General features: G+C 43.9%; 2 protein-coding genes across 2 annotated transcripts in view; both read right to left on the bottom strand.

Annotated features, from left to right (window-relative positions):
- Positions 1–2,173: 2,173 nt before the first annotated feature.
- ATP5MG (ATP synthase membrane subunit g) lies at positions 2,174–9,484 on the bottom strand. The gene is made up of 3 exons (XM_065417170.1): positions 9,324–9,484; positions 4,640–4,800; positions 2,174–2,363 (listed from the first exon to the last, which is right to left on the bottom strand). Exons 1-3 carry the CDS (start codon positions 9,385–9,387, stop codon positions 2,265–2,267), a joined length of 324 nt encoding a protein of 107 aa, XP_065273242.1. The 5' UTR covers positions 9,388–9,484; the 3' UTR covers positions 2,174–2,264.
- A 1,738-nt stretch (positions 9,485–11,222) lies between these two features.
- Positions 11,223–26,372, bottom strand: part of UBE4A (ubiquitination factor E4A) — a 30,861-nt gene continuing 15,711 nt past the window's right edge. Inside the window, exons 11-20 of the mRNA XM_065417078.1 lie at positions 24,696–25,003; positions 23,524–23,656; positions 21,296–21,483; positions 19,573–19,673; positions 19,332–19,445; positions 17,450–17,624; positions 17,136–17,316; positions 16,083–16,230; positions 13,796–13,953; positions 11,223–12,465 (exon numbers count right to left, since the gene is read on the bottom strand). Coding sequence (XP_065273150.1) covers positions 12,327–12,465; positions 13,796–13,953; positions 16,083–16,230; positions 17,136–17,316; positions 17,450–17,624; positions 19,332–19,445; positions 19,573–19,673; positions 21,296–21,483; positions 23,524–23,656; positions 24,696–25,003 — 1,645 coding nt within the window. The 3' untranslated portion in view covers positions 11,223–12,326. The remainder of the gene's footprint in view (positions 12,466–13,795; positions 13,954–16,082; positions 16,231–17,135; positions 17,317–17,449; positions 17,625–19,331; positions 19,446–19,572; positions 19,674–21,295; positions 21,484–23,523; positions 23,657–24,695; positions 25,004–26,372) is intronic.

Genomic DNA, 26,372 nt, shown 5'->3' with positions numbered 1-26,372 from the left:
TCACTGACTGGCAAATGTTAGACCACCTATTAGATACAAACTGGTTACTAGTATAAGAATATCAGGGGGTAGCCGTATTAGTCTATATCCACAAAAACAACAAGGAGTCCGGTGTCACCTTAAAGACTAACAGATTCTGAAGAAGTGGGTTTTTCACCCAGGAAAGCTTATGCCCAAATAAATCTGTTAGTCTTTAAGGTGCCACCGGATTCCTTGTTGTTTTAGTATAAGAATACTGCAGAGTATTTTGCTATCAGTTCGGTAGTGCCATTCTCCATTCTCCTCCTCCCCTTTCACTAGTGAACTAATGGAAAAAAGTTGCTTCCTAGAACTGTCAAGACCCAAACAACTTCTGGTCATTTAAGATACCAAGGGATTTAAGACTAGGTTTGTTACCAGTGGTATCCTGGCCTAATTCCAACACTTCCTGTTTCAAATGGATGTTCTCCCTTCCATCCAAAATGTCGATGCAATAGAACAGCAGCAACTACACCTCATAACTGGCTATAGTTCAGGGGCAGGTGAAGTTAGGTATTTATTCAGAAAGCATAGTGGGGATGTTACACGATAAAATGATAAATGCAAGACTTCCTACTGAAAAAAAGTGTTTTGACAAAGGCCTATGCTATTGCTGCAGAGACAAGAGTAATCTATGTACTATTAGCCTAGTATTCCAAGAGATTTCTAATGTCAAAGGGCAGCCGAGCCCAGAGTACTAGAGGCTCACTAAGGAGCTGAAAGCAAGTCTCAGAAGATCACAGGGCAAGCCAAGAGAGGATTGTAGCAGACCGTAATTCCCTATCAAAATAGCTAGCATAGATGTTTGATTCCAACTCACTAGGTTCTGATAGCTATGAAACAGCTAGTTTCCAGTACATGTAATACAATACTTGCTGTGAAACTGGGTGTTTTTGGACACAGAGAAGAGAGCCCCTACTTTGTTTTCTTTAGTGATGAAGTAGCGGAGATTACATGCCCATTTCAGCAGAAGTTTGTTGGAAATTTAGTGCTTGTTCCCTCTGTCTTTGCTAATGAACTTTTGTGCTCATGGAGTTATTAGCAGCGTAAGCCAATATCTTCTATTTATGCACAGGTCAGGTGCTAAGCTGTAGAGCCAGCAAACTTAAGATGAATCATGTTTTTCTATCCATGCTGTAACTTCACGGCCTAGAGATCCTGCTGAAGGAACAGAAGCTATGCTTTGTTCTATATCTTTACTTTGGAGGAGACTGGATTTTGTCTAGCGAAGCCATGTATTAAATGAAGTTATGATGTAGAGAAACACTTGTCACCTATCTGAGTAGCAGTAATGCCTGGTTGCAGAAGGCTTAACAGGTGATTTTAAGTTGAGCCACTACTAGTCTTGCTAAAAGTAAGATGGAAAAGCAGGTGATTTAATAGAAACTATTTTCTATGGCAATATAATTAGTAAAGAATAAGTCCCATCAAACAGATAACGCCATTTCTGCTGAAAGTTATCAAGCATTCTGCCTGATTAAAACTGTCCCTTTTCCCCACTTTTTTTTTTTTTTTAAAAAGAGAGTTAACCAATATGGGTCAGATGAACACAGCAAGACTATTGATTATTGGATGATTTACACCTCTCAGGTTGTGAGGTAAGATTTTAGAGGCCTATTCTGATTACCTTCTTTCTTCCAGCTCTTTACATATACCTGACATATTTTAACTCAGCCTGGTAGAATTAAAGAGAATGCTTTATACCATTTGATAAATCTGGGATGCCAAGTTGCTGTTTCATGATTTAAAGCACTGGCTTCTACTGGTTTCCATAACAGCTGCTGCTAAAACTGTCAGAATCAAAGTAAAAAATCCAGCTTGTGTGATGCAGATCTGAGGTTCACAATCCCCAGCTAGAAACACTTTGGCAGACCAAACAAAAGGGTTTCATAGCCAGTAGACATTCCCCAAGCACTAGTCCTAAATGACCAGAAAAAAGTTTCAATCCAAGTTAACCTGCTATGGTAAAAGATTCACATTTTCAAGTGTTATGGAAGCAGGATGGGGTATAACTATTGCCTTGTGTGTGGTAATGCTTGAAGAGGGATGGCCTCCAGGCAGCTAGATACTAACTGATGCTTTCTTCACAGCTGGCAAAGCTAACAGTATGGGGACAAGCTCACACTGTAAACACCACTAACAGAGACCACCACAATTCCACATAATTTCCTGGTTTTATTTTGTCAAATACTGTTACAGACTTAGGGGACAAAGAAGTGAAACGTAAGACTACTAAAGATTAGTCTTCAAACATTGTATCCAATCAGGCTGCCTCTGCCTATGATCTCACCGATGTAAAACCACATCAGCACCTCTGTGGCCACCAAACCGTTCCTCAGAGCTTCCTGAAAAAAAGAAAGCCACAATTTAGAATGTTTGCTATTGCAGTAACGTCTCCCTTTGCTTTGTTAACCATACACAAAGTTTGGTTGTGATGGCAAGAAAGCCACCCAAGTTAATGAGATAGCATTCTTGGCTTTAGCTAAAAATGCTATTAACAATTTACTCCCCCCCACCCAAGCAATCATGGTACATACTACTGTGCACTAAAATCTTAAGTACAGCTTAGCTTTCAGAGCCCTTCAGAGAGAATGCTTTAAAGCATAAATACTGAAAAGACCATCCAAGTTTTAGTGCCAAGCAATACACTAGACCTATGAAATAGCTGTTCAGTACTGGTGGGCAGATCTGGAACCTACTGACATTTGATTCACGTGAATGGATGTTGAAGAAAAGCCTGCTGCCAAAAGCACATCTATACTCTACTAGAAGTGGTAGGATTAAGAAATGAAAAGCTGGTACATTAAAAATGCTATTCAACTCTTAACCTTTAAGTTCTCCAAGTGTTTCACTCCTTAATGACAACAGCTCTATTGGTTTTCATGGCACAAGTAAAAGCTTTTTAAGCTAGGATGCCAGTGGTTCAATAAGTTCCTGGAAAATATTACCCTGTACACAAAATACCTGCAACTCTTAAACTGCATCTGCTAGACTCTAGAGAAATATGCAGCAGAAGTGCGATGCTTCAAGATCATAAGATCAGACCTCTACTTTTTAGCTAATTCTGAAGCAAAGACGACCCATTTTTATTTTAAAAAGTTATTTTGAAGACTGACACCATATAAATGAACAAGGTTTTCAAAATGCTGAGATAACTTCAGGAAGAGAGATTTAAATGTGAAGAGTTAAAGGGGCATCCATCAGAAGACCCTGACTAGTCAATTAAAGAACCAGATCTGCAGGTAATACGTTCAGAGAACTATTCTTCATTTTGCACTCCCATTCCTAAGGGAAAGAAGTCTATTATTGAATTACTCTTTACAGATCAGGAAGGGGGTATACAAGTTGGAAAAAGGGCCTAGAAATTACTGGTTTGTTGGACCTTGCTTTATTATTTATATTGTAAAAGTGCCTGGAGGCTAACCCCCATTGTGCAATACAAGAACAAGGGGGCATTCAATGAAACTGAAAAGCAGCAAGTTCAAAACTGATTGAGATAGAGAGCTATTTACATTGATGACATGAATATTCAAATTTATAACAGATATTTGCAAGAGTTGAGAAGGGACTAAGGCAATCTCTAAAAATTAAGAGTTAGAAGGAAACTTTCCTTGGGACAGGTTATCACGTAGCTACCCAACTATAGGTTTTTTGCACCATCCTTTTAAGTATCTAGTACTTGTCACCATCAGTGACAGGATACTGGACTAGAAGAACTACTGGTCTGATCCAGCCTGTCAATGCCCACATTCCTATTAAGGATAGAATATTTTAGGGGGAAAATGCATCTATGAGCCTAAGCCAAAAGAGAGTTACAGCCCTTAGCATAGGGGTTCTCAAACTGGGGGTCGGGACCCCTCAGGGGGTCATGACGTTATTACATAGGGGATTGCGAGCTGTCAGCCTCCACCCCAACCCCGCTTTGCTGCCAGCATTTATAATGGTGTTAAGTATATAAACAAGTGTTTTTAATTTAAAAGGGAAGTCACACTCAGAGGCTTGCTGTGTGAAAGGTGTCACCAGTACAATAGTTTGGAAACCACTGCCTTGGCAGGAACAGAACACAGCCCCACCCCTCCTCACTGCACTGTAGAAGGTAGCAGTGTTTTAAAACTAGCCTTAAGCTTTTGGTTGTTATTGCAAAGGTCAAGCAGCAATTCCAAACTAGTCAATTATCCAATATCCCTTCATACCACACTACACGCTGTGCTGGCTATGTTGATATTTCTATCAGAAGGGTGACAGTGCATTCAGAAGACCCTTTGACAGTAAGGCAGCTGCAGACACTAAGTGGAAAGATCAACATCTGGCCATACTAAAATGTGTATAAAAGCTCACTAGGGAAAAAGCCACCACAAGGCAGAAGTGATCTGTCCAGTCAAACTTCTTTTTTGTCACAGAATGAGCTCACTGAGAGCACAGGTTCGGCCTGGCTTTATCAACAACTTGTCTACCAAATTAACTGTTCTGTCCAAATAGCAAGCACAAGTCACTTTCTGGGCTTCTTTTTATGCTGCTAGATGTAGCCCAGCTAAAAATGTGTTAACCAGCATGGCTGGAGAAACCCCAGGGGAAACACGCTTCTGTTATTCATATCCGTTCTTATTTAGCCTGCAGTTACCTTGACTGTGAGCTGTGCGAGGTGACCAGACTGAAAGCTTTTGACCATAGCTTTCATGCTGTCAATGGCCTTGGGGATCTCAGCAGGGGTTGGAGGAACCAGCTCAACCTTGGCATAGTGCCAAAATGTGGCCAAACGAGGCCTGGAGTAAGTCACAGCAGCTGGAAGAGAAAAATACCAGGATGAATCCACTGGAGGCTAAAAGAAACAGATGCGTGGGCTGGACACAAATATTTATTCATGCATCACATTCATTTACCGCTTTCACCAAACATGCACCCAGTCTGAAGAGTCAGAGCTGCTCCTTGGTAATGAGCAGATATTTATTTAATTTTTAAAAACTCAGCTCTAAGCAACCATCCAGTGCTCTGGCTGCCTATTCCATAAATACATAAATAAATCAATCACAACATAAACATGAAGGACTGCCTATATATATATCACAGCCCAAACCCTCAGACTAAGGGTATGTCTACACTACACTACCCGGATCGGCGGGCAGTGATCGATCCAGCAGGGGTCGATTTATCGCGTCTAGACGCGATAAATCGACCCCCGAGCGTTTTCCTGTCGACTCCTGTACTCCACCACCGCGAGAGGCGGAGTCGATGGGGGAGCAGCAGCAGTCAACTCACCATGAAGAAGACACCACGGTAAGTCGATCTAAGTACGTCGACTTCAGTTACGTTATTCATGTAGCTGAAGTTGCGTAACTTAGATCAATCCCCCCCCAACGTTGACCAGGCCTTAGAAAGGGGAAATAAGTGAATTTAGCTGATGCTCAGAAGGTTAACAGATCTGGACTCTGGCAGACCAGGTGTGGGATGGTGATTTCAAATATCAAAGACCCCTCACAGAATACCCTGTCGGCAGCTCCCTCATTTATATTGAGGAAGCTCCAGCTCAAGCACCTCTTCTGATCTCAACTGTGGCAGCACCTCACAAGGAGAGAGGCAGTCTCACAAGTAACCAGGTCCCAAACCTTTTAAGGGTTTTTAGGTGAAAACGAACACCTGGCATTCCACTGCAAAGCTTACAGAAGCCAGGGGAGATTACTGGTCTAAAGTGCTCCCAACATCCAACTCCACTTAATCAGGCTGTATACAACATTAAAGTACAGAACATGTGTATCACAAGGAACTCAGCCATTCAGGAAGCCTGTATAAAAAAGTTTAAAATGTGATGACCCCAGGTCAGTACCTAGTTCTACCAGCTAGTTGTGAATTGTCAATCAATTAGCTACAAATTTAAGTTGCCAGACAATGATTAGTACAGAAGATCAATATCAGCACTGTTCTTTGCCAGCAGAGAGTGTTATGGACTTTAACTAGTAAGAATCTAAGGAGACATTTTAGTTGCTCCTATTCTTAAGATGTCATGCCTCAATATTGGAAGCATGAATAATTAGATGTTAGAATTATACTAGTCAAACCATTTTAATAAGAACGGCCATATTACGTCAGACCAATGGTCCATCTGGCCCAGTATCCTGTCTCCCAATAGTAGCTAATGCCAAGTGCTTCAGAAGAAATGAACAGAACAGGCAATCATCAAGTGATCCCTGTTGTCTACTCCTAGCTTCTGGCAATCAGAGGCTAGGGACACCCAGAGCATGAGGTTGCACCCCTGACCATCTTGGCTAATATCCATCGTGGGACTTGTTGAAATGCATTTTATTAAGCTTTTTCTAGTTAGGCAGCACAACTACCTCTCCCCAAAAGCTGCAGAAGTGGGGGTAATGTGAAAACAGTGTTATTGTTTGAATCAATCAGAACTCCTGCAGCATTCTGCACCTAAGACAATATCCCTGCATAGGCTGAGAGCGTTTAATCACAAGAGTTTAACTACTGACAATTATGCTCTATATGGTGCAAAAGAATTAAATAGGTAAACTTCAACCTATGTGGCCTGCAAATTACATCTCTAATACAAGTCTCAGTACACACACACACACACACACTCACTCTACACTATTAGGATAATTAACACTGTGGTGGAAATTCTCCAGTTTCCATAATCACAGCTGAATGAAGTCTTTGCTCATGAAGGTAGATTCCATCTTTTGTTTTAGAATAAGTGACCTTGAATTCAGCATGAGTTTGACAAAAAAAAAAATCAATATTTTTTAATTTACAAAAAGCATTCTGAGTTCAATTGGATGCTTGTACATCAATAATTCAAAGACGGAAAACCCACCCTCCAAATTAAACCCAGCATAAAGTGAAAGTCTCAGAAAAAGAGAGACACTCTGCACTGCACACAAAAGATCAAAAATTCAGTCTATTAGACCAACTGAGAAAGTGATTTCCAAAGTCAAGGGCCTTTGCTCAAGTGAAAGCCCTTCCACCAAATCCCACGCTTTCTTCAACTGCCATGGTAGTTGTTTTGCGACATGATTTAGAGTATAGCTAAGGTCTTCAAACCTCAAAAGATGTTCAACCTAGGTCCTAGACTATATAGACCCACTTATTTTAAACTCACAGAAGTAAAAAATTTTGTTAATGACTACCTCATATTTAATACCCTTAATATTTCTTGGCCCTCAGTAGGTCACCTTTTCTATTTTTGAGTCTTCTTCAAGACACTTCATTTTGATGTTAGAGATATTCTCCCCAGCTGGACAGGCAGATTGCAGTATTTTTAAATGAAAACCTATTACAGAGTAGACCATATATTTCATATGGAAAAGAATCTCAGCTAATGTAGGCAAAGCTGCATTGTAATTACAAAGCTCTCACCAGTTGAAATATCTACAAGTGGAAAGAGCCAAAAGTACAAGATAAAGTGGGTATCAAGACTAGCACAGAACAAAACAAAAAGGAGGAGGAACAGGCAGAATTCTTAAGAGTGGATACAGCTTGTTAGCAAAAACAAAGCTTATATATTTGCTATTAGCAACTCACTATCCTGATTCCCTATTTCATAGATATCTGTCACATCCATTACGCTCACAGTCCACCACATCCTGCACCACACAGCATTTCCCTTATCTCTACATCCTAACTTCAAATATCGGAGCCCAAGTTAGTGCACCCTATACATCTCAATCTTTGTCTTTAAAGATACAGGTGTAGGGGCAGGGGAAAAGCAGTTCTAATTTGGTTTTATACTGCTGCTCATCATCACAGCATCTGTGCACTTTACATGTAAAATTGGTAATAGCAAAATCCATCATAGACTTATTGGAATCTCTGGCATGTCCCCCTTTTTTGGGAGGGGGAAGTTCTGATTAAAATATACATACATACGTACATCAATTTTGTTAATTTACTGTTTTGGTTAAGATTGGTTTATTTCAGGTGGTTTGGGATTGGTTGGTTTCTTTTGGGTAGAAGGAAGATGTTGAGAGGATCCATCTCATGGTGGAAAGGCCTGATTTCTGAAAGCATTAAGCATTCACTCCTCTCAGACTTCAGTGAGATTTACAGGTGCTCAGTATCTCTGGAAATATGGCTATTAAGCATCTTCCTGATCAATTGCCTCTAACCCCTTTCCCATTACAATTGGAATGCCTTGTTAGACATGGGCTTTACATTTAGGAGGCTGGTAATAAGCTCTCTTTTTCTCTCCACCATTTTTGTTTACTTGCCCGTGTGATAAAGTATTGAACTGGAAAAGGATATATGAACTCTGCTGCATGACCTTTAGAAGTCACTTCATATCTGTACCTCAGTTTTCCCCATCACTAATAGGAAAAATACCTTCCTTTATAAAACCCTCTGAGAAGTATTAATTTGAAGGGGAGTTGTGCTTCAAAAGGACGTTCCTTCATTACAAGGTAATTTCTCTATGGTTATTCTTCCCCACCCCTTAGCATTTAGTAACTCTACTTACTGCAAACTCAGATTTTGTCATCAATGAAATCCTACAGAATCTTACACTAGCCAAGTTTCTTAGTTGTTTAGTTTCCCCTTTTCACTGACACTGAACAGTATGATATAGCCTCTAGCTACTTAGTGCTCACTTAAAAAGAAAGAAGCTCAGCTAAAAAGTAAGAGGCTACAAGATACAGAGAGTGAGTCACCTGGACAGTGACAAAAATCCATTGCTTGCAACTGAAGAAAGTAAAATGAAGCAGAGGCCTAGACCCTAGGACAACTGGAATAGGTGGAACAATCCAGTGACAAAGGCCATTCAGCCAAGTCTTCCACGGAAACAACACCTGGTGATACACTCACCATCTCACCCAGACAACTTAGACCAGGGTGGCGAATTCTGCTCAGTCAAGGCCCACATCTCCTGCCCAAGGTATAGTCAAGGTCCAGACTCCAGATAAAGCAACAACAAAACAAGACAATAAGCAAATAAGATTTCAGGGTCCGTTTGAAAGCATCTGGCGGGCTGGATGCGGCCCGTGGCCCAGGCCAGCTACTGACCACCCCGAGTTGGACCGTTACCGACGTACGGAATCGAGGCCACACCGGCCCCCCCCGGACCGCAGCGCTGGGGGCGGAGGCCACAGTCACACTGACTCACTGGAGGCGCGAGTGGTCCCGGTGCTGGCCAGGCCCCTATCTGGACCTGGGGCGGGCGAGTGCGAGGCGCTGCCCCCCCCCCAGCACGGCCCGCGCCGCTCTCGGCTCCCCGCGGCCCCCTGGGGCAAGGCCGGAGCCCGAGAGCCGGTCCCGGGCCGCGCCGCCCCGCCCCCAGGAGCCCCGCTCAGACCCCCCCGGCCCGCTCTCACCGCTCACGAGCTGCGGGCCCTGGGTGGCGACGCGCTGGATCAGCTTCTGAGCGGCCTGGGCCATGACGGAACCGGCGCGGGGCAGCTGCAGCGCCTGAGGAAGAGGAAGGAGCCGGAACCTGAATGTCACCTACAGCAGGACCCCTAAGGCCCCCGGCGTCAGGGCTGCCCCGGTAGCGCCTCACACCACCGCCGCTCGCCACACCCCCAGACGGCCCGTGCGCACTCCCAGCCCTGCGGGAAGGGGCGGGGGGCATTTTCTTCCCCGTTCAGAGGCAACATTTTGATCAGGCGCCTGCCGAAGCCACCTATCGGCCATGAACGGCTGCTCACGCGCAACGCCAAACTGGTCTCTTCGAGGGAGCCAAAGCAGCGCAGGCGCAGAAGCCTCCTGTGGCCGGTACCTGTCCCTGCCCACGTGCTGCAGCCAGCAGGGTTTGGGCTGCCGGCCAGGCCAGCGAGCTAACGCCTCAGCCAGGCGGTGCCCTTTGGGCAGCCCCCCCACGTCCCCCCCCAACAATTCTGCCTGCAGCGAGAAACTCCATGGACAGGTTCGCAGAGTTTGCACGAAGCAGGTCATGCGGGTACCACTAATACAGGAGTCAGCCTGGGAAATGGCTCCTGGTCACACCTGCCTCAGAGCCTTCTCTGTGACACGATTGGCCTTAGAATGGGCTGGCGGTAGGCTTGCCATTAGCTTTCAAAAATGGACTTACCAGAAGTGCTTTTTTTGATGTGCCTAGGGCTGGGGTGGGCAATAGGCAGACCACAGGCCAAATCTGGGCTGCCAGATGCTTTCGAATGGCCCCCAAAATCTTTTTATTTAACTATTTTTTAAATTATTTTCTCTGGAGTCTGGACCTTGATCAAGAAATTTGGACCTTGACAAAAAAAATAACTGGCTACCCCTGGCCTGTGGGATAGGATCTGTGTGCATGCCAGCAAAACCAAAACCTATTGGAAGAAAACCCTCTGCCTTGTGCACTGCCAAAAATGCCACTTCTACAAAATTGCTTGTTGGGTTACAGCTTTGGGATTAGATCCTCCTACCAAGGCAGCCTCCAAGACGCTTGTCCCCCTCTCGAGGGTACTTGAATAATTTAAGATTAAGTCCTACCACTTTGATGATTTAACACTCTCAGACTCCCCCATTTGTGTTCTCAATGGCTCTAAGGCATTTGTAATGAACCTATATCACTGCCATAGCTAGGTAAACACTACACCATGTTTAGTTTTAGGAGAGAAAAATTATAGCAAGTCTCACTGACCATCTTGGTGAAGTCCTCTGAACTAGAACACTGTTGCTGGGCTGGAGATAGCCGCCACAAAAATCATGTTTCTTATTTTTCTGCCTTGTGCCTGATGCCCTGGGTAGTTGTCCCTGTAGTACTCCCTTCCTCCCAGCACAAAACCCCCTCTTCCCACAAGCTGAATAGTAAGCCTACCTCATGCATAAGTATAACTAACCAACACACACCTGCCCTTCAAGAATAAAACATATATATTAAATTATTTATTTAGGCTCAAATTCTGGTACTTCTAGGTTTGCATGAGTGCACATACATATGATCCTCAGGGAAGAAGCCTTATGTTTTAAGGTCTTATCTAGTAGACTCTTTTTAACGGATTCTTTAAGGTAACCTGCACAGTAAGCCCCAGCTTCACTCTTAGTTTTCATTATAAAAATGTCAGCTGTTTCTGCACTTCTTGTTGCAGACACGTCCCCAGTAGAAGGGTATGGTTATGACCACAGCTGGGGAAAAATCAGCTTAATAGTTGTATACAACAACAGAGATAAAGTGTCCCTTGAGAGAGAGGAGTTATACCTGCCCCAGATCCCCCATTCAGAACAAGTTCATCTTAAGACCAAATATGCACTTCAAAGAAACTTGAAGCCTGACATTTTTATTGATAAAGCATGTGTCTAAGTATATATACATACTGGATACATATTAACATGCACAAAGTACAGTATAAATGTAGGCAGGATTTATAGTGTACCTGTATGAATATGTACACAGTCTATACACAGACAGTGCCGTTTCCAGCAGGCTCTCAAACCTAGCAGATGATCATGACTAATTAAGGTTAATTTAAATGATGTGGAGACTCAAGGAACTCCGATTAGAGAAGAGCTTGTCATGTGTGTCTGGATATGTCGAGTTTCTGCATGGTTGCCCCTTGAGCAAAACAGCAGGTATTGTCCCCGACAGCCAAGTGAGAGGCTTTTCTAAAACCAGTATCATGTTTTTCCAGCATGACCTTCCTAGTCCCAGTGAGAGTTTTGTTATAGCAACGGCTAAATCGTCCAACTATCCCTAAGAGATTCACATCCAACTTTTATATTATCTTCTAAATGTTTTGATTTCAGTGCTGCCCCATTGCAATGTACCATGCTGAACACGAACCCTTGTACACAACCAATATTTACAGACAAAATTGCATAAGAGAACCTCTTCCATCCTCGCAAGCCTCAAATTTAAGAGCTACTGTGGACAAAGGCTTTTTTTCACATTAAAAATCATATGATAGAACATTACATAGTTTAAACAAGTCTGGAGCCAAAGCAGCAGTAACAGAGGAAACTTCAGTCACAAGGAAGAGTTTTTTGGTGGTGGCTGACAGCCACTGAGATGTGTGACATGACAGTCATTAGAAACAGTGAACACTGTGAACAACAAACAACACAAGAAAATTAACCAGTGGCCAACAGAGCAAGAAGGGACTTAGGATTCCTGGGCTGAGAAGCTGTAGTGCAGTTGAGGTTTCTGATATTATTGAGACGTCTTAATGGAAACAAAAAATAGAAGGGGATAAAAGGAAGGGCCTAAGCAAGAGGCTCCAGGTCTAGTGGCAATGCACAAAATGCAATCTTGGGTACAGAGTATATGGTAGCGCTGATTCACAGGTTCTCTGGAGCACCAGCCATCATCTCTGCAAGGGGATTTCGCTCTCTTGCCAACGAATTATTGTTCATTTGTGTCAGGATGTTTTTTCATTTGTTCATTTCAGTGTGTCCTCCAGCTGCTCCTTCTGCTTTTTCCTCTCTGCAAGCCACTGCTGGATCTTCTCTTTCAGTTCTATGTTTGGTCTGATCTGGTCCATAGTGAGGGGGCTCCGATTAAAAGGATCTGTCTGGTCACTATAAGAAAGAGAGAAAGTCAAGGAGACTCATTCTCTGACAGTACTGTCCTATGATTAAAAACTGATGTTACAAAGCCAAGAAACAGGGAGCAGAGACAGGCACAGCCCCTGTTCCATCAAGTGAATCAGACCTGCCTGTGGACAAAGAGCCACTAGGTGTAATCATTAGGCTTCACCCAAACATCCCCCAGAAGACTGACCCTTCCGAAATGACACCATCACTCACATCATTCTCAGTGCTACATTTGAAGCTAAAATTTCAAGGAAAGCAGAACAGGTTCACACTAAGCTTAAGTACCAGAGTATACAACAGTACTTTAGGGAGAATTTAAGCCACAACCCAGATCAGTTAGCAAACCTCTGACTCTTAACACATAGAAGATGATTACTTAGAGGCAGACTGAAATATGCTACTATTTGGATGAAAAAAGCAATCTCCTATACTCATGCTTTATTGGAAGACATTTCTGGATTTTATCTGTACTCACTAAACTGTCCAACCTATCCACTGACTTTTGAATAAACCAGGGTGAAGAAACACCTGCAGTTTTCCCAATGTTGAAATCACCTTTAAATAAAAGAAAAAAAGTCTTAATAATCTCCCCACCCCACCCCTTCAATCTGTAGGCCTGAGCACCTCTCATATGCTTTATTCCATTAAAAACACGAGAAACAATCTGGTCTGTGCAAATCTGGACATGGATCCAACTTCTAAGTTTCAGAAAGCTGAATTCCACAGGGTCCAGGGCACACAAACTGCACACAGCTAGATAAATGGTTAGCACTTTAGAGAGACAGATGGATTAGTCTGTTCCAAATATAACAAAACTAAGATCCTAGACTCTGGAGCAACTGTGGGAAATTTGGAAAGGAGAATGACTGTATGCATGCATGGGGATGTCCACTCTGTCTTGCCTGAATCTCTGAAAGCAAAAACACTAACCCAGGGGTCAGCAATCTTTCAGAAGTGGTGTGCCGAGTCTTCATTTATTCACTCTAATTTAAGGTTGCGCGTGCCAGTAATACATTTTAACGTTTTTAGAAGATCTTTCTATAAGTCTATAATATGTAACTAAACTATTGTTGTAAGCAAAGTAAATAAGGTTTTTAAAATGTTTAAGAAGCTTCATTTAAAATTAAATTAAAATGCAGAGCCCCCCGGACCAGTGGCCAGGACCCGGGCAGTGTGAGTGCCACTGAAAATCAGCTCGCGTGCCGCCTTCGGCACACGTGCCATAGGTTGCCTACCCCTGCACTAACCCCTCCCCACCAAACCCTTAGTGAATCACTAACTCCTCACTCAGACACAATTAACTTTTCTTGAATACCTGAGGAGATGCCTGGCTATAGTTGACCTATCCACGGTGACTCGGGAAGATGGCAGCATCACAGGGTCAGACATTAAAGTGCTCATGATAGGATCAAGGAATTCATCACATGCATCTGCATAGGTCTCCTCTTCCTGCTGCTGTCGGTCTGCAAGAGACTGGTAGATACATGCACAGCTATTAACACTAGGTTTTGCAAAGCTTTGTCAAGCAGCTCAAGTTTGCACATTCACAGAGGGTTGGAGCCTAGCAATGCAGAAAGTCAGGCGGCACTTCTCACTCGCAAAGTACCTAGCAGAATGTGTCCATGCACATAACTGGATGCTCTACCAAACCTTTTGGTTTGTATCCAGACCTCAGATATCAGCATGGCTAAGAAACTGCAGGAACCCAGAGAACACATCACAGCTATGGCATGCAAATAAACACCGGGCACACAGCTTTGTTTCTGCAAACTCCTGAAGTCTAATCGTTCTTTAATTTGCATAGTTACAGTTGTTAAAGTATCATCAGAATGTAAATCAGTTCCTGGTTTCAGTTTCAGACATAGCAAAAGCATCAAAAATATAACTATCTATTGGAAGACAGGAATTGCCAGCCTTCCCTTGGCTGGACAGAAGCCTCTTAGGGCAAAATTGGGGGTGGAAGCTTTTAGGAGCATAGCTATCGCTACTGACCCGCATCATGGTTGGAAGAGCATGGCTATCACTACTGAGCAGCATCATGGTTGTAACTTTCCATCAAAACCTGCGCTGAAGCGGAGACTGACTATCTCTGCGGGGGTTTCCAGAAGCTGTTACAGCATACTGTCTTGTCTAGGTAGACTAACCTCTTTGCATCAGGGATCATCTTTTATTGGTTTGTAAAACACCATGCATGTTTACAAAGCTACGTACACATATTACAAGCAGGGATGGTATTTTTAACCTATTGTTCAAGTTGCCCAACACTTCACATAGTAAGACACTGTTTTCATTGCTTATAAAACTTTGCCAATCTTGAACTGTTTGGGCTGAAATTTTACATGGCAGATGTCTGCCTCAGGCTTAATTTATTTTGGAGAATTTCAGCCATCTCCAAGAATGAAGCTACAAAAATAAGTTATGCCCATGTTAAAATATTCTGGCAAACCTTTTCTTTTAAAAGCTCAAGCACTACCACACTTTGGAGAGGGGACTTGAAATTTGGCAAGGGGCTGGCCTGTGTATCAGGGAGGTGCCTTTTGCCATCCTTGTGAGAATCTGCTCACATTTGGCCTTGGGAAAAAATTGCAGTTTACATATGCTCATTAGAGACTTCTTAGATATTAGCAACTAAATTCCCAGAAGATTCTGTCTGCACTGGGCGTGCTACAGCCTGGGTCTGAGCAGGAATTTACTCAAAACGGCGGCTCTAGGCTGCTGTGGGCTGTGCAAGGTTCAGGTATGGGAAGGAAGAGGAGAGAGTCTGTCTCTCCTGTGCACACAGGGTACATCTGCACAGAAATAAAAGACCCACAGCATGGACGGCCCGGGTCAGCTGGCTCAGGCTCTGGGGCTAAAAATTGCTGTGTAGACGTTGAGGCTCAGGCTGGAGCCCAAGCTTTGGGACCCTCCTGCTCACCGGGTCCCAGAACCCGGGCTCCAACCCAAGCCCGAATGTCTGCACAATGATTTTTCAGCTCTGCGAGCCTAAGTCAGTTGACCCCAGCCAGACGTGTGCCTTTTATCCCTGTGTAGACATAGCCTCAATGACCCTGCTGCTGCTGTCCAGGCAGTGAGCAAGAGGAAGCTGCCTAGTCTGAATGCAAAGGGGGACGAGAGAGAGACCCTGTAGAGGTGGGGGAAGCAGACTGACACAAGGAGGATGGGGAGACAGACTGCAGGGGAGAGGGAAGCTGGGAGTCAGGGTGTGGGAGGAGACTAGGACTGGCTACCAATGGATGGGGAAACAGGAGATAAATCTGACAAGAAGCCAGGATGCACGCGGGTGGGGATAAGTGGGACTGCCAGGGCAAAGAAACTGCGAAATGGAGTCCCGGGACAGAACGACACTGTGAATGGATGAGGAGCCCAGGGAGGTATACTGGGACTGGGAGCCAGAGTGAGGCTGAAGAACGTGAGTGGGTGTTGGGGGGAATCACAATTGAAGACAAGGGGAGAAGGAGAGAGATAAATCAGATAAGGAGCTGAGGGGCACATTCAAGAACTTTCATAGTAAAATATGAATAGAGAACTCTGCTTAGAGGGACCATCGATAAATGGATTAAATCACCAACACTGTCCTCCTCCCCTCTTACTCCTCTCACCTTGATCCGCTCAGCCAGGTTACTGAAAGCCACTATCATGTTGCCAGGCTTATTGATTTTCTTTAGGACTCTGACTGTCTGAGCGAACAGTGTCGGTGAATAGGAGCGCCCATCCTTGGGCACCGTGGCACAGAAATTCTCTTCATCGCTGAACCACAATTGCAAAAAGAAAGAGAATGTAAGAGTTGACACTTGTGAAAAAGGGAGTGATTTGCTAGGCTGCAGAGACATCGACCCGCACAACAGCTGAATTACTTCAGTAAACATATACAGGAGATGAAAAGTGAAAGAATAATAACCATAACAGCTAAGTCGTTTCCTCTAGCCGGTCTCCACACTGGGATAGGCTTTACACTAGCTACAACCATATTTAAAAACTCTGCTACTGCTGTCAGGGTTGTAGGTGTTTTCCCTTGCTAGTGTGGATGGTTTGGGGGTGGGGGTGTGTTTTAAAACGCTATTATAAAATGTGTTATATCCTACCAGGGACAAGGAGCCAGTGTATAGCATAGCTTGGCTACCATGATTTTCAAAAAAAGACAAAATGAATAAATCAATAAATCACAACATACAAAACCACCACACGACACACTGGCCAGGGGATTGTGAGAGAACTCTGCTAGACACCATCATGTTTAAACACAATCACAGCTAGCAGAGTTCAGCTCCCAGTGTAAATAGAATTACATATAACACATGAAATGGCATTATACTGGCCAGATTTCCTAGAGAAAAGTCTGCTATACTTAATATACAGACTCTCCATTATTCGGAGTCCCTCTTTAAAGTCTTAAACATTTATTTGCTCAGATGAGGGGTGGTGGTTTAAAAACAAGTTTTAGAACCCAAAATAATTTCTGGTTGGATTTATGCTGACTGCAGTCAACTCAGGAGAGAATTTGGTCCTCAGCAGCATCCCGCTAATGGAATTACCAAGATAAATACCCAGAAATAATTTTTCTTTGCCACCCCAGCAACATGAATCCATTGTGTAGCGGGGTCCTATTTCTCCAGGACTGCTGCCCTGCTGCAGCTTCTCACACCCTCACATACCCAAGGTTTAAGTAGATGTTGCAGATGTCAGAAACGAGCTGCTGAGGTTTGAAGTCAAACTCGCTGAAATCCTTGACTTTTAATGCTCCCATTTTAGGACCAACCAGGTGCTGCAGGAAGTAGTTCAGCATGGAGATGATGCGCTCAGCAAGGAAAGGGTGCACAAACAGGGACTTAATCTCTGGAATAAAAGACAACAGCTCTCTGAGCATCAAAATAAATCAACCTTTCTGCACCAACCCCTTAAACCAGGAAAAGCTCTCCCCACCACTGCCACTCTCCGATTCCCAGCCAGCAGGATTTGCTGTCCGTACCCGAGGTCAGAAAGGCCAGGGTTCCGATGGTTTCATTGGACATGATGTTGTGGAAGCGAGCCAGCTGACCAAACATTTGCAGACTGGACTCCTTCTCCCGACGAGCCTCCTGGGACAGGTTGTCCCACTCACCACGGTCCTTCTCTATCTGCTGAACTTTTATTTTACTGAGGTACTGTAAAGATAAAGCAGAGGAAGTGAGCAATGGTCTACTTAGTAAACCTGGCAAGCTCAAAATGCTTTCATCGCCTCTCAGATGGGAAATCATTCCATGAGTTCAGTAGGTCTCGGGAAGTCTCTTAGACGGCAGATGTGCACATCAGAGAAACATCACTACAAAATTAGCAACCTCAGGAAAGACGGCCTGGGTTGAATTGGACCATGGAGGCACTCCTCTCTTCCCTTGAGGGTAGGTTGAAGTCCCTTGACAGAGCAGTTTTGGGGAAGCCTTAACTGCTGCTGCCTGTGATCAATGTAGCTTGTAGATAAACAGAGGATTTAAGTCTAAGTACTTTCAACTGGGTATTTGTCACCAGCACCAATTACACAAATAAACCAAAACCAAGAAAGGAAATAAATTAACCCAGAGTATCAGCTGAAGTTCTGGGTGCCAGGCACAACAGAACCCAATTTACAGACTGGACCTCTCCTCTGCCATGTCAGCACAAGTTCTCACGAGCTTCCTACCACCAGCAGAAGCGCTGACTGATAGATTCCAAAGAGAGTTTAGTTCACTGCAGCTGAACAAGAGATCAGCAACAATTACATGGGGCCTCAAAAAGGATCAGGGAAACTAGGAGAGAAAAACTGGTAGGTGGGCGGAGAAGGATTGAGTAAAGGGTGAAGCAGATTAATCAAGGATTTCATTTCTTGGGGTTAAGTAAGATTCAGCCATAACACGGAAGTAACTTTTAAGTTTCTTCGCAGCTGTGGATCTCTTTGTATTCCCAGTGATGTAGTGAACCTCACACAGCAGAGCTCCAGGTCACAGTAAGTCCCACAGCGAGCCAACTCTGTCAGTGACAGGAGCACTTCTCTCTGAGTTTACACAAGGCTCCCACGGCCACATACGTTTAACAAACAAAAACACAGAACATTCACTTAAACCACAAGCAACATTAGGAAGAACCTACAAACATTCAAGCAGGTGGGTTACATCTATGCTGCCTGGCTCATCTGCTAGTCCCCAGGCCCACACTTCCACAATGGGACATACAGCTGAGCTCTCCAAACAAAGGGCCCTTTTTATAGTAGCAAGAAGCAGCTCCAAAAGATGCGGTTAGAAAATAATCACACGCTGGGGACAAAGAAGTTCATCTGGGTCTGATGCCTTGTAAGCCCAAAGGACAAGCCTGTCTTGAGACAGCAGCATCTGTTAAGATAACAAGGCATTTGCAAAGGAGGCCAGAGGGATTTGGTAATCACAAACTGCAAGAAGATTCACATGAGCCAGTTATAGCTCAGATAAGCAACAGGTAGACTTCCTCACGACTGTGCCAATGTACTTCAGTCCTGACCTGAAAAACCTTCTTTTGTTTTGGCTTCCTCCCTCCCTCCAGCCACACCAACCCAATACTGATCTCGGTCTGCAAGAGCCCTGGGGTTCTAGTCCCAGGTCCCAACACAGTTCTGCCAATGTCCTTCAATCATGCCCTCCAGCACCTCTCACTACTCCACCTCTTGGTTTCTCCTGAGCAGACTATCAATCTAGCTGAACTCTGCCAAACTGCTTGAAAAGCATCTGATGTAGACACACATCACTAGGAGCTAGGATGAGCCTAATTTCACTTGTGATATAGGTCTGGTATTTTAATCAGCCATCTCAAACACAGGAGCTGTGCCTGCTTCTGGTGCCACAGCTAGAGCGCCTTCCAAGCCCTACCTGTATGGCTTCATCCAACAGGAAAATGGCATCGTTCATGAGCAAGTTAAGGAAGCGTAGGAAGAGAGGAGGGTTCATTGCCTCTAGGTTTTCCGAGGCATAATCAGCCAGACCCTACAAGTCACACACAGAAATGATGAGTTAATGCTCCACCACAGTTCAAACTTAAGGACACATAACTCAACACTTAATACAGCATTGTACAAACCAAACAAACTACTGACGTGCTTATCTTAAATACCTTTATACTTTGCCGGTATGAATCTGTCCCCCACATGTACCTGAGAATGGGATACATGGGTCGACGATAGTTAAACTTCTGCTCAAACTGATGTGGATCCCCTAAATAAAAGCAAAAGGGAGAGGAAGTTTCAATTCAGCAGCAAGAATCGGCACTGTATTTTTAACCTCTCCACAGTTCACACTTAGCATCAGGCCAGGGGAGAGCAACACTTGCTCACTTCCTTGAGAAAACTCAAAAGCTGACTTCCCAGTGCACCCTGCTCAGCAAGGAATAACTTTCACAGCAGGTTCCTGAAACACAGCCAAAGTCAGGAAGCAAGAGTCAACTAAATGCTACTTTCAAATATAAACTTGCTATTATCACCGGACTCATTGTTGCATGATCTTTTCTTGCTATGCAGCTCCAATATTGTATAAGCTTCACAGAGCCCAGGGACTTTATTTTATACAGACTTTACATGCACTTGGAGAGTTTTACCCAACTAAGGCAACCAGTCTGGCTCAGTCTGGGGAAGATGACAGGACTCTGACATCCGAGAGGTTCCTGTACTATTTTAAAGGAGTTGTTAAAGTTAACAAGGGAGATAAACTGTCCTGATTTTGAGGCCTCTTTACCTCAAAGAAACAGGAAAGAGGCCAACGCTAGTGCCTTTGAAAGTAAGAGAGACTTTTAAAAAGTGACTGGTACATCAGATGCTTTTGCTCCATTTTCCCTTGGAATAAGCATCCCAGTTAATAACAGTATCTTGGGAGTTCACTGTGTTTGTGTTGTTGAAACCACTTCCCTGGCAGTGGTTTGCAATAGCACAAGTGCTGACTGTCAGCTCACAGGAAGCAACCAAGTTGAAGCACACAGCATCAACCACCCCGCATCAGACAAAGGGCTCAATCCTGTTCCTATGGACGTCAGTAGCAAGGCTATCACTGACTTCAGTGGGAGCTGGATTAACCACTAAGCATGTAAGGCAAGCAGTGCGGATTCAGTCTACTGAGCTGCTGGATACCTCTTAGGGATGAGGACCCTGAATAAACGGTAATTATGTTCGAGCACAATGTCAGGATATAAAATTAGTGTGCAAGGGCCAGTCGAATGCAGAGTTCCAGGTCCAGGAAGCAGGGGCCAGAAATGCTGTGGAGGCAACATACTTAGACTCTGGTTGTGAGAGGAGAGGGGAGCAGCTCTCCTTGCTTCGTAGTGATTCTCCCTCTCGGACTGAGGTGATCAAGAGGGAGAAGAGAATCCTGGCTGGGATGTAGGGCGGTAAGAATACAAATGTGTTGGGGGGGGGGGGAGGGCGCTCTGAGAAAAGCTATCTATGGAAGGTCTGTGAGTGTGGACATGTGCTCATTTCCCCCTCAGCTGAGCAGGCTCATGCTGAAATCAATGTGAGTTTTGCTGTCTTCAATGGGAGCAGGATGGAACCCCTAGTGGGCATGGCTAGATAAGTACGTTAATAGACCTGATTAGACCGTGAAATGTAGCTTTCCAGAGCATCTATTTTCCTGATATGTTGCAGTTTTGCATGTATCAGCAATTCAAAATAGCTGCATTTTTGCTAAAGTGCCATCTGTCTAATATGGTCGAATGGATTTGACCAAGCCTGAATAGATTAGGTTTGGTGCACCACTGTCAATAGAACAAGGTATGTCAAAGCATGCAGACATCCTCCCACAGATTCTTCTCAGGGTAAGAGACAAAATCCCTCCCCTTCCCTGTTTACCTGTAAACTCAATATCCACAAAGACCTTGATGAGTGCCTCTGCAAGATGGGCAGCGTGGTGGTAGGAGCAGAACACTCGCTCGCGATGGAACATGCTGGAGACAAGTGGGTTCTGGACCTGATCTAAGTGAGGCATCACTGCTTCCAACACTTCTGCCAGCTTGGCTCGCAGGTGAGGATTCTTCATCCTGGAAAAGAAAAACCGATATAATAGGGCAGTTTAGAGCAAAAGGGGAATTTGACTGACCAAAGAGAATCCCAAAGATTGAGGCCATCCACATGGGGAAGGGCTGGCTAACACCACTACACTTGTGCAGCCAAACTTCTGACATAACCTGACCTACCACTTGCATTCCTAACAGCATGCCATGGTCATTCTCAGTCACTAGTGGTTAAACCTCAGACAGAAGGGTTACAAAGGGAGTGACGGTTGAAGCTTTTGGCCTCATCCCTCCTAGAACACACTCTCGGTGATGCATACTACTGCACATTGTGCTTGCTCATCAGTTGTGGCTCTTCTGCCCTAGCCCAAATGTGTTTTGGTGGCAAACATTCTGTTATATCAGCTATGTGCTGAACCTGTCTAATGCCTCTGTCTCCTACTTATAGAACAGCAGAAGTATTTTGAACTTACAGAGTGCTCTTACTAATATATCTGAGAGCATTCAGCAAAGGTTGGGTAAGCATTATTGTCCCCATTATATAGGTGGGGCACAGGGGTTTAGTGACCTGTCCAAAACTGCAGTCAGTGAAAGAAGTGGGAACAGACCCCGGGTCTCCCAACTCCCATGCTGGGCAGTTGCAAATAGCACCCCAGGGAGAAGATGGAGTTTACCTGCTCCTGTTGTTGCCATGAATATAATTATGCACACACAAATATTAACAAATGAATAGCATGAACACAGTGTACACAATGATATCTTACCATAAGGATCAATAACTCTGGTCATAATTTTGTTCAGTGCTTAGGCAACAAGCACCGAGGCAACAGATGTCTCAGAAACAACTAAAATAGACCAATCTAGACAACCCCTATTTTGATCATTAGGGAAACATCCAATTGCAGAAAGCAGGAAATTTCCCAAATCAGTCATGACCATAAAGCAAAATCTCCATTTTTCAAAGACAGCACAAGTTCTACTGGGTACGTGGGGCCTGGTTTTCAAAGGTGCTAAGCACTTGCAGCTCCCAGTGACTTAACTTGGAATTGCAAGCGCTCATTTCTGAACATCTGTCCCCTAGTGCCACAGCAGGTCACTAAGGTTATAACTCTCTCTAACTGGCCCAGCCCTTAGTTGTAATGTTCTTTACCCGCAGCTGAACAGCAACAAAAAGGTGCAAAATTATTTCCTGTCTTTGGAAATAAAAATCTGGTTTGAAATTTCTTTCGGTCTGACCCTTATAATCAAAAGCCCCAGTGATCAGTGTAAGTGAGGGGCAAAGACATTAGCACCAATGGATTCTGGAAAGTAATTTCTGATCCCTAGCCAAGCAATCACAAGTGGTGCTCCCCAAGACCAAGTTCCGCTGTACACACACAATACCTATTTGTTTCCTTGTTTGAGGCATCATGGTAGTAGTAGAACAATAAAAGGAAGTATTTTTCAGGTGCTTTTCATATAGATGGAGATGTGCTGACCTCATCTGTTACATGTAAACACACTATTGTACACACACTCACTTGCTTCTGCAGAAGTGATAAACCAGACCACCCCTCCTGATGCCCCAGCACTCTTCCCTACAACTGTAAATGCTGTGAAAATCCCCCCCTTTTTTTTTTTTTTGACACAAATATAAAACACCTGATTGTGAAAACAATTTTGGGAGACGTACTTCAGCTTCCTCCTTCAGGGGACGTATGGGGAAGACCGGGGAACAACATTTAATGGAAATGCAAGTGTCAGGCATTCCATCGTGACTCAAAGTTCACTAACAACCAGTTGTAACTAGATAGGCTCCCAACATTACAGTTAATTTGGCTTTAACAAGGAACTAAATGCTGAACTCCCATTTGTGCCTTACATGAAGCCCAAGTGCTTTGGGGTAAAGTTCTTTGCTTATTATGCCTCTCGTGGGTAAAATTCTTGGCTATTGCTCCGGTAGATCAGCTGAGTCATTAACGTTTACATCAAACCTCAAGACACCCCTTATGATTTTTACTTGTTTGTTTCTCTCTCTGGATGCTTCGCAGTAAATGTAAAAGGACAAAGGGCTGGAAACTTATCTACCTCTCTACATCACCCGTGAAAACAGTAATAAAGTGAAAGACATGCTCCAGAGAGTCTGCAGAAGTCTCCAAGATGTCATCAGCAAAACGCCGCAGGAAAATGAAGAAATCACCCAAATTATCAGCAAAGAATTCTGTGAACAGAAGTCATAAGTATTAGTGTCTCCTCAGGAAGTTCCTTCAGGCACTCTTTTCTATCCTTCCCTTTATGTTTCCCCCCCAGTGCTTCTAATGGTGATTAAAATTAACATGGTTGTTTAATGCCAATGAACAAATGAAGCAATTATTGAGGATGCCAGCACAGCCTGTAAAAACTGTATCCCTAGACCTAACAGGAACAGTTTGTATTTACAAAAAAAAAAAAAAAAAAAAAAAACACAATTCCAAAGGATCCCCAAACTGATACAATTTACTGTATACGGAGACACTTCACCCCACCATGGAGGCAAGTCACCTTTGGGGTGAAACTTGGTAGCTGTTTAGCAGTACATAACTGTAAACCACAGCTGAAGGATCCATATCCAATTGAAACTGCAGGGGAAATGTTAGATGAGTAATTACATTCTGCCTAAATTGGAATTTGGCAGGACATTGGGATTGGACACTTCAGCTCGTACAGAAAGTGCCTGATACTTTTAAAAGGGGCCAGGACCTTAGTTTGTCTCATCTGCAAGACAGCACTTCCACCAGTACAGTGACCCCTGTCAACAAACAGGGGTGTTGGTTCAGCACTGACACAGAACAGCGCTATCTACTGGATCACCAACATCCCATCACTTCCTGGAAAATTCAGAATTTCCATGGACAATTCCCATGCCAGCACACATCCAGCCCAAACCTGGCTTAGCTTGCACAATCTGTTTAAAATCACAAGTTTACGCTCTCAGTCATTTCTATGATGCTCATCACTTTGTCATCTGCACTCTTGAAATTTTGGAGCAGAACTTCACATTGTTTCTGTACAGGGCCTACAGCCCTGATTTTGCAAGGTGTTGAGTTCCTGCAAAATGCAGGCACTCAGTACCTCCGAAAGAGTCAGGCCATATACTGTATATATAATGCAAACGGAAAAGGATACGAGAGTAATTTTAAGGTGAGAAGTTGCTTGGCCCTCTCCCTTTAAAGGTGTGTTTGTCTTAATGAAAAGCAGTGATCCTGAGTGATCTCATTCACCTGGTACGTAAGCCAGTGCACTGTGCTCCACGACTGGCAAAGGGAATGTCAGATCTATAGGCTCAGTCCCTTGGTTTCCTATAGCCAGCTGGACCAGGAGAACTGCCATGGACACCTGCAAATTCAGGCAGTTCTGTAGCATTTGTGGCTCAGTCACTGATGTTTTGGTGGAGAGATAGACAGTCATCAGGCGTTCGAACTGCTCCCGCAGACTGTCTGTTGCAGGGCTGGAACTTTGTTGAGCCTCTCGCCAGGCTACTTGCAGCCGGTGAAGGCTTTGGTTTATCTTTACCATCTGATCATGCAACCTGCCCACAAAACAAAAATGAGAATACCAGAGACTAGATGAAAATAGATTTAATACAGATTGCCCACATAGCTCATAAATGTGCACCTACTTTTACCCTGCCTGTGTAATACTGAGTGGTGTTGTGCAGCTGGCAGAAGCAGCTGAGAGGGCAGAAAAAAGCAGGGCACAGTACCAGCTTTAGAAACTGCTCCATTCCATCTGAATAAGCAGAAAGAAGGATGTAACTGAGTGAGCGTTATTTTAATCCACTGTCCTCAAATTATCCCCCATGAATAATACTGTCTGGTGGTCTGCCGAATGGAATACTATCAGAATCAGACAGTGAGCGATTGGGAGGGTGTAGTTCCAGAAAAGGAGCTCTCTTGCAAACCGGTCTGCAGAATGACAAATCTGGTGATCCACCAGTGCTAACTGCACCAGATGGCTAGCTTGGCCTATGCAGTTGTAAATCCTCAGATTACCAAAGTCAGGGATTTTCTAGGTAATGTGGTGATGTTTCCTTGCATACATTTTCAGTTTCCCAGCAACAAAGCCATTTGCATAATTTTCGGCTATTTCTATATTTAGATAATAAACCACACGGAAGGTGAGTATGCTTGGATCATTAGTGACCTTACAGTATCCCGGCAACAATTCACAGTGGGAGGCTAAGGGAACAGTACATTTTAGCGTCCAGCAGACCACTTCCTGAGAAGAGCAGCCAGTTATCTTCCTAACCTGCTTAAAATGAAACCCACTCACTATGGCAGTTCAAATATTCTACAGAGTACAAGTATCCTGAGACAGTTACACTCTCCAGTACAGACAGGAGACATGGGCCTTTTCTCTTCTGGGGAAAGATCAGCAGCTAAATGATAATGAAAGCTAACAAGCCCATGAACCAGACATTATCAAAGTCAAACCAGGGGTCCAACTCTTCAGTAGGCCCAAAGATAACGCCTGGTTCATGGGCTTGTTAGCTTTTAATTTGAGCACAAGTGAAATAAACCCCAGGCTGAATTGTTAGCTATAGCCTGGAGCTCAGGTGTCATCAGCACAGTCAGAGAAACAGGCATAACAGTATTGGACCTCAGATATTGGAAGGATACTCCCTGTTCAAGAGTATTTCTGGCTGGTGAATTTTTTTTTTTTTTTTTTAATATTGAATGGATACAGAGTGGTACTAAAAATACACATTTCCCTTATGATTTTAGCATTCTTCAGTTATTTGAGAACACCAGATGTTACCTGAGCCTAGGCAAAAGAATCTCTCTCTCAAGCCTGCACACACCCTGGTTTAAAATACATCCATAAGAAATAAAGGTTTGTGTGGCACTTCCCTGTTATCAACACTGTTTATAACCACCATTTCCTGGACTTACAAGGCT

The sequence above is a fragment of the Emys orbicularis genome, chromosome 15 (assembly GCF_028017835.1).
Source record: "Emys orbicularis isolate rEmyOrb1 chromosome 15, rEmyOrb1.hap1, whole genome shotgun sequence".
In the NCBI taxonomy this organism is placed as follows: Eukaryota; Metazoa; Chordata; order Testudines; family Emydidae; genus Emys; species Emys orbicularis.
Note: the sequence above shows the minus strand (reverse complement) of the source record. Positions and strands in the feature narration are given on the sequence as shown.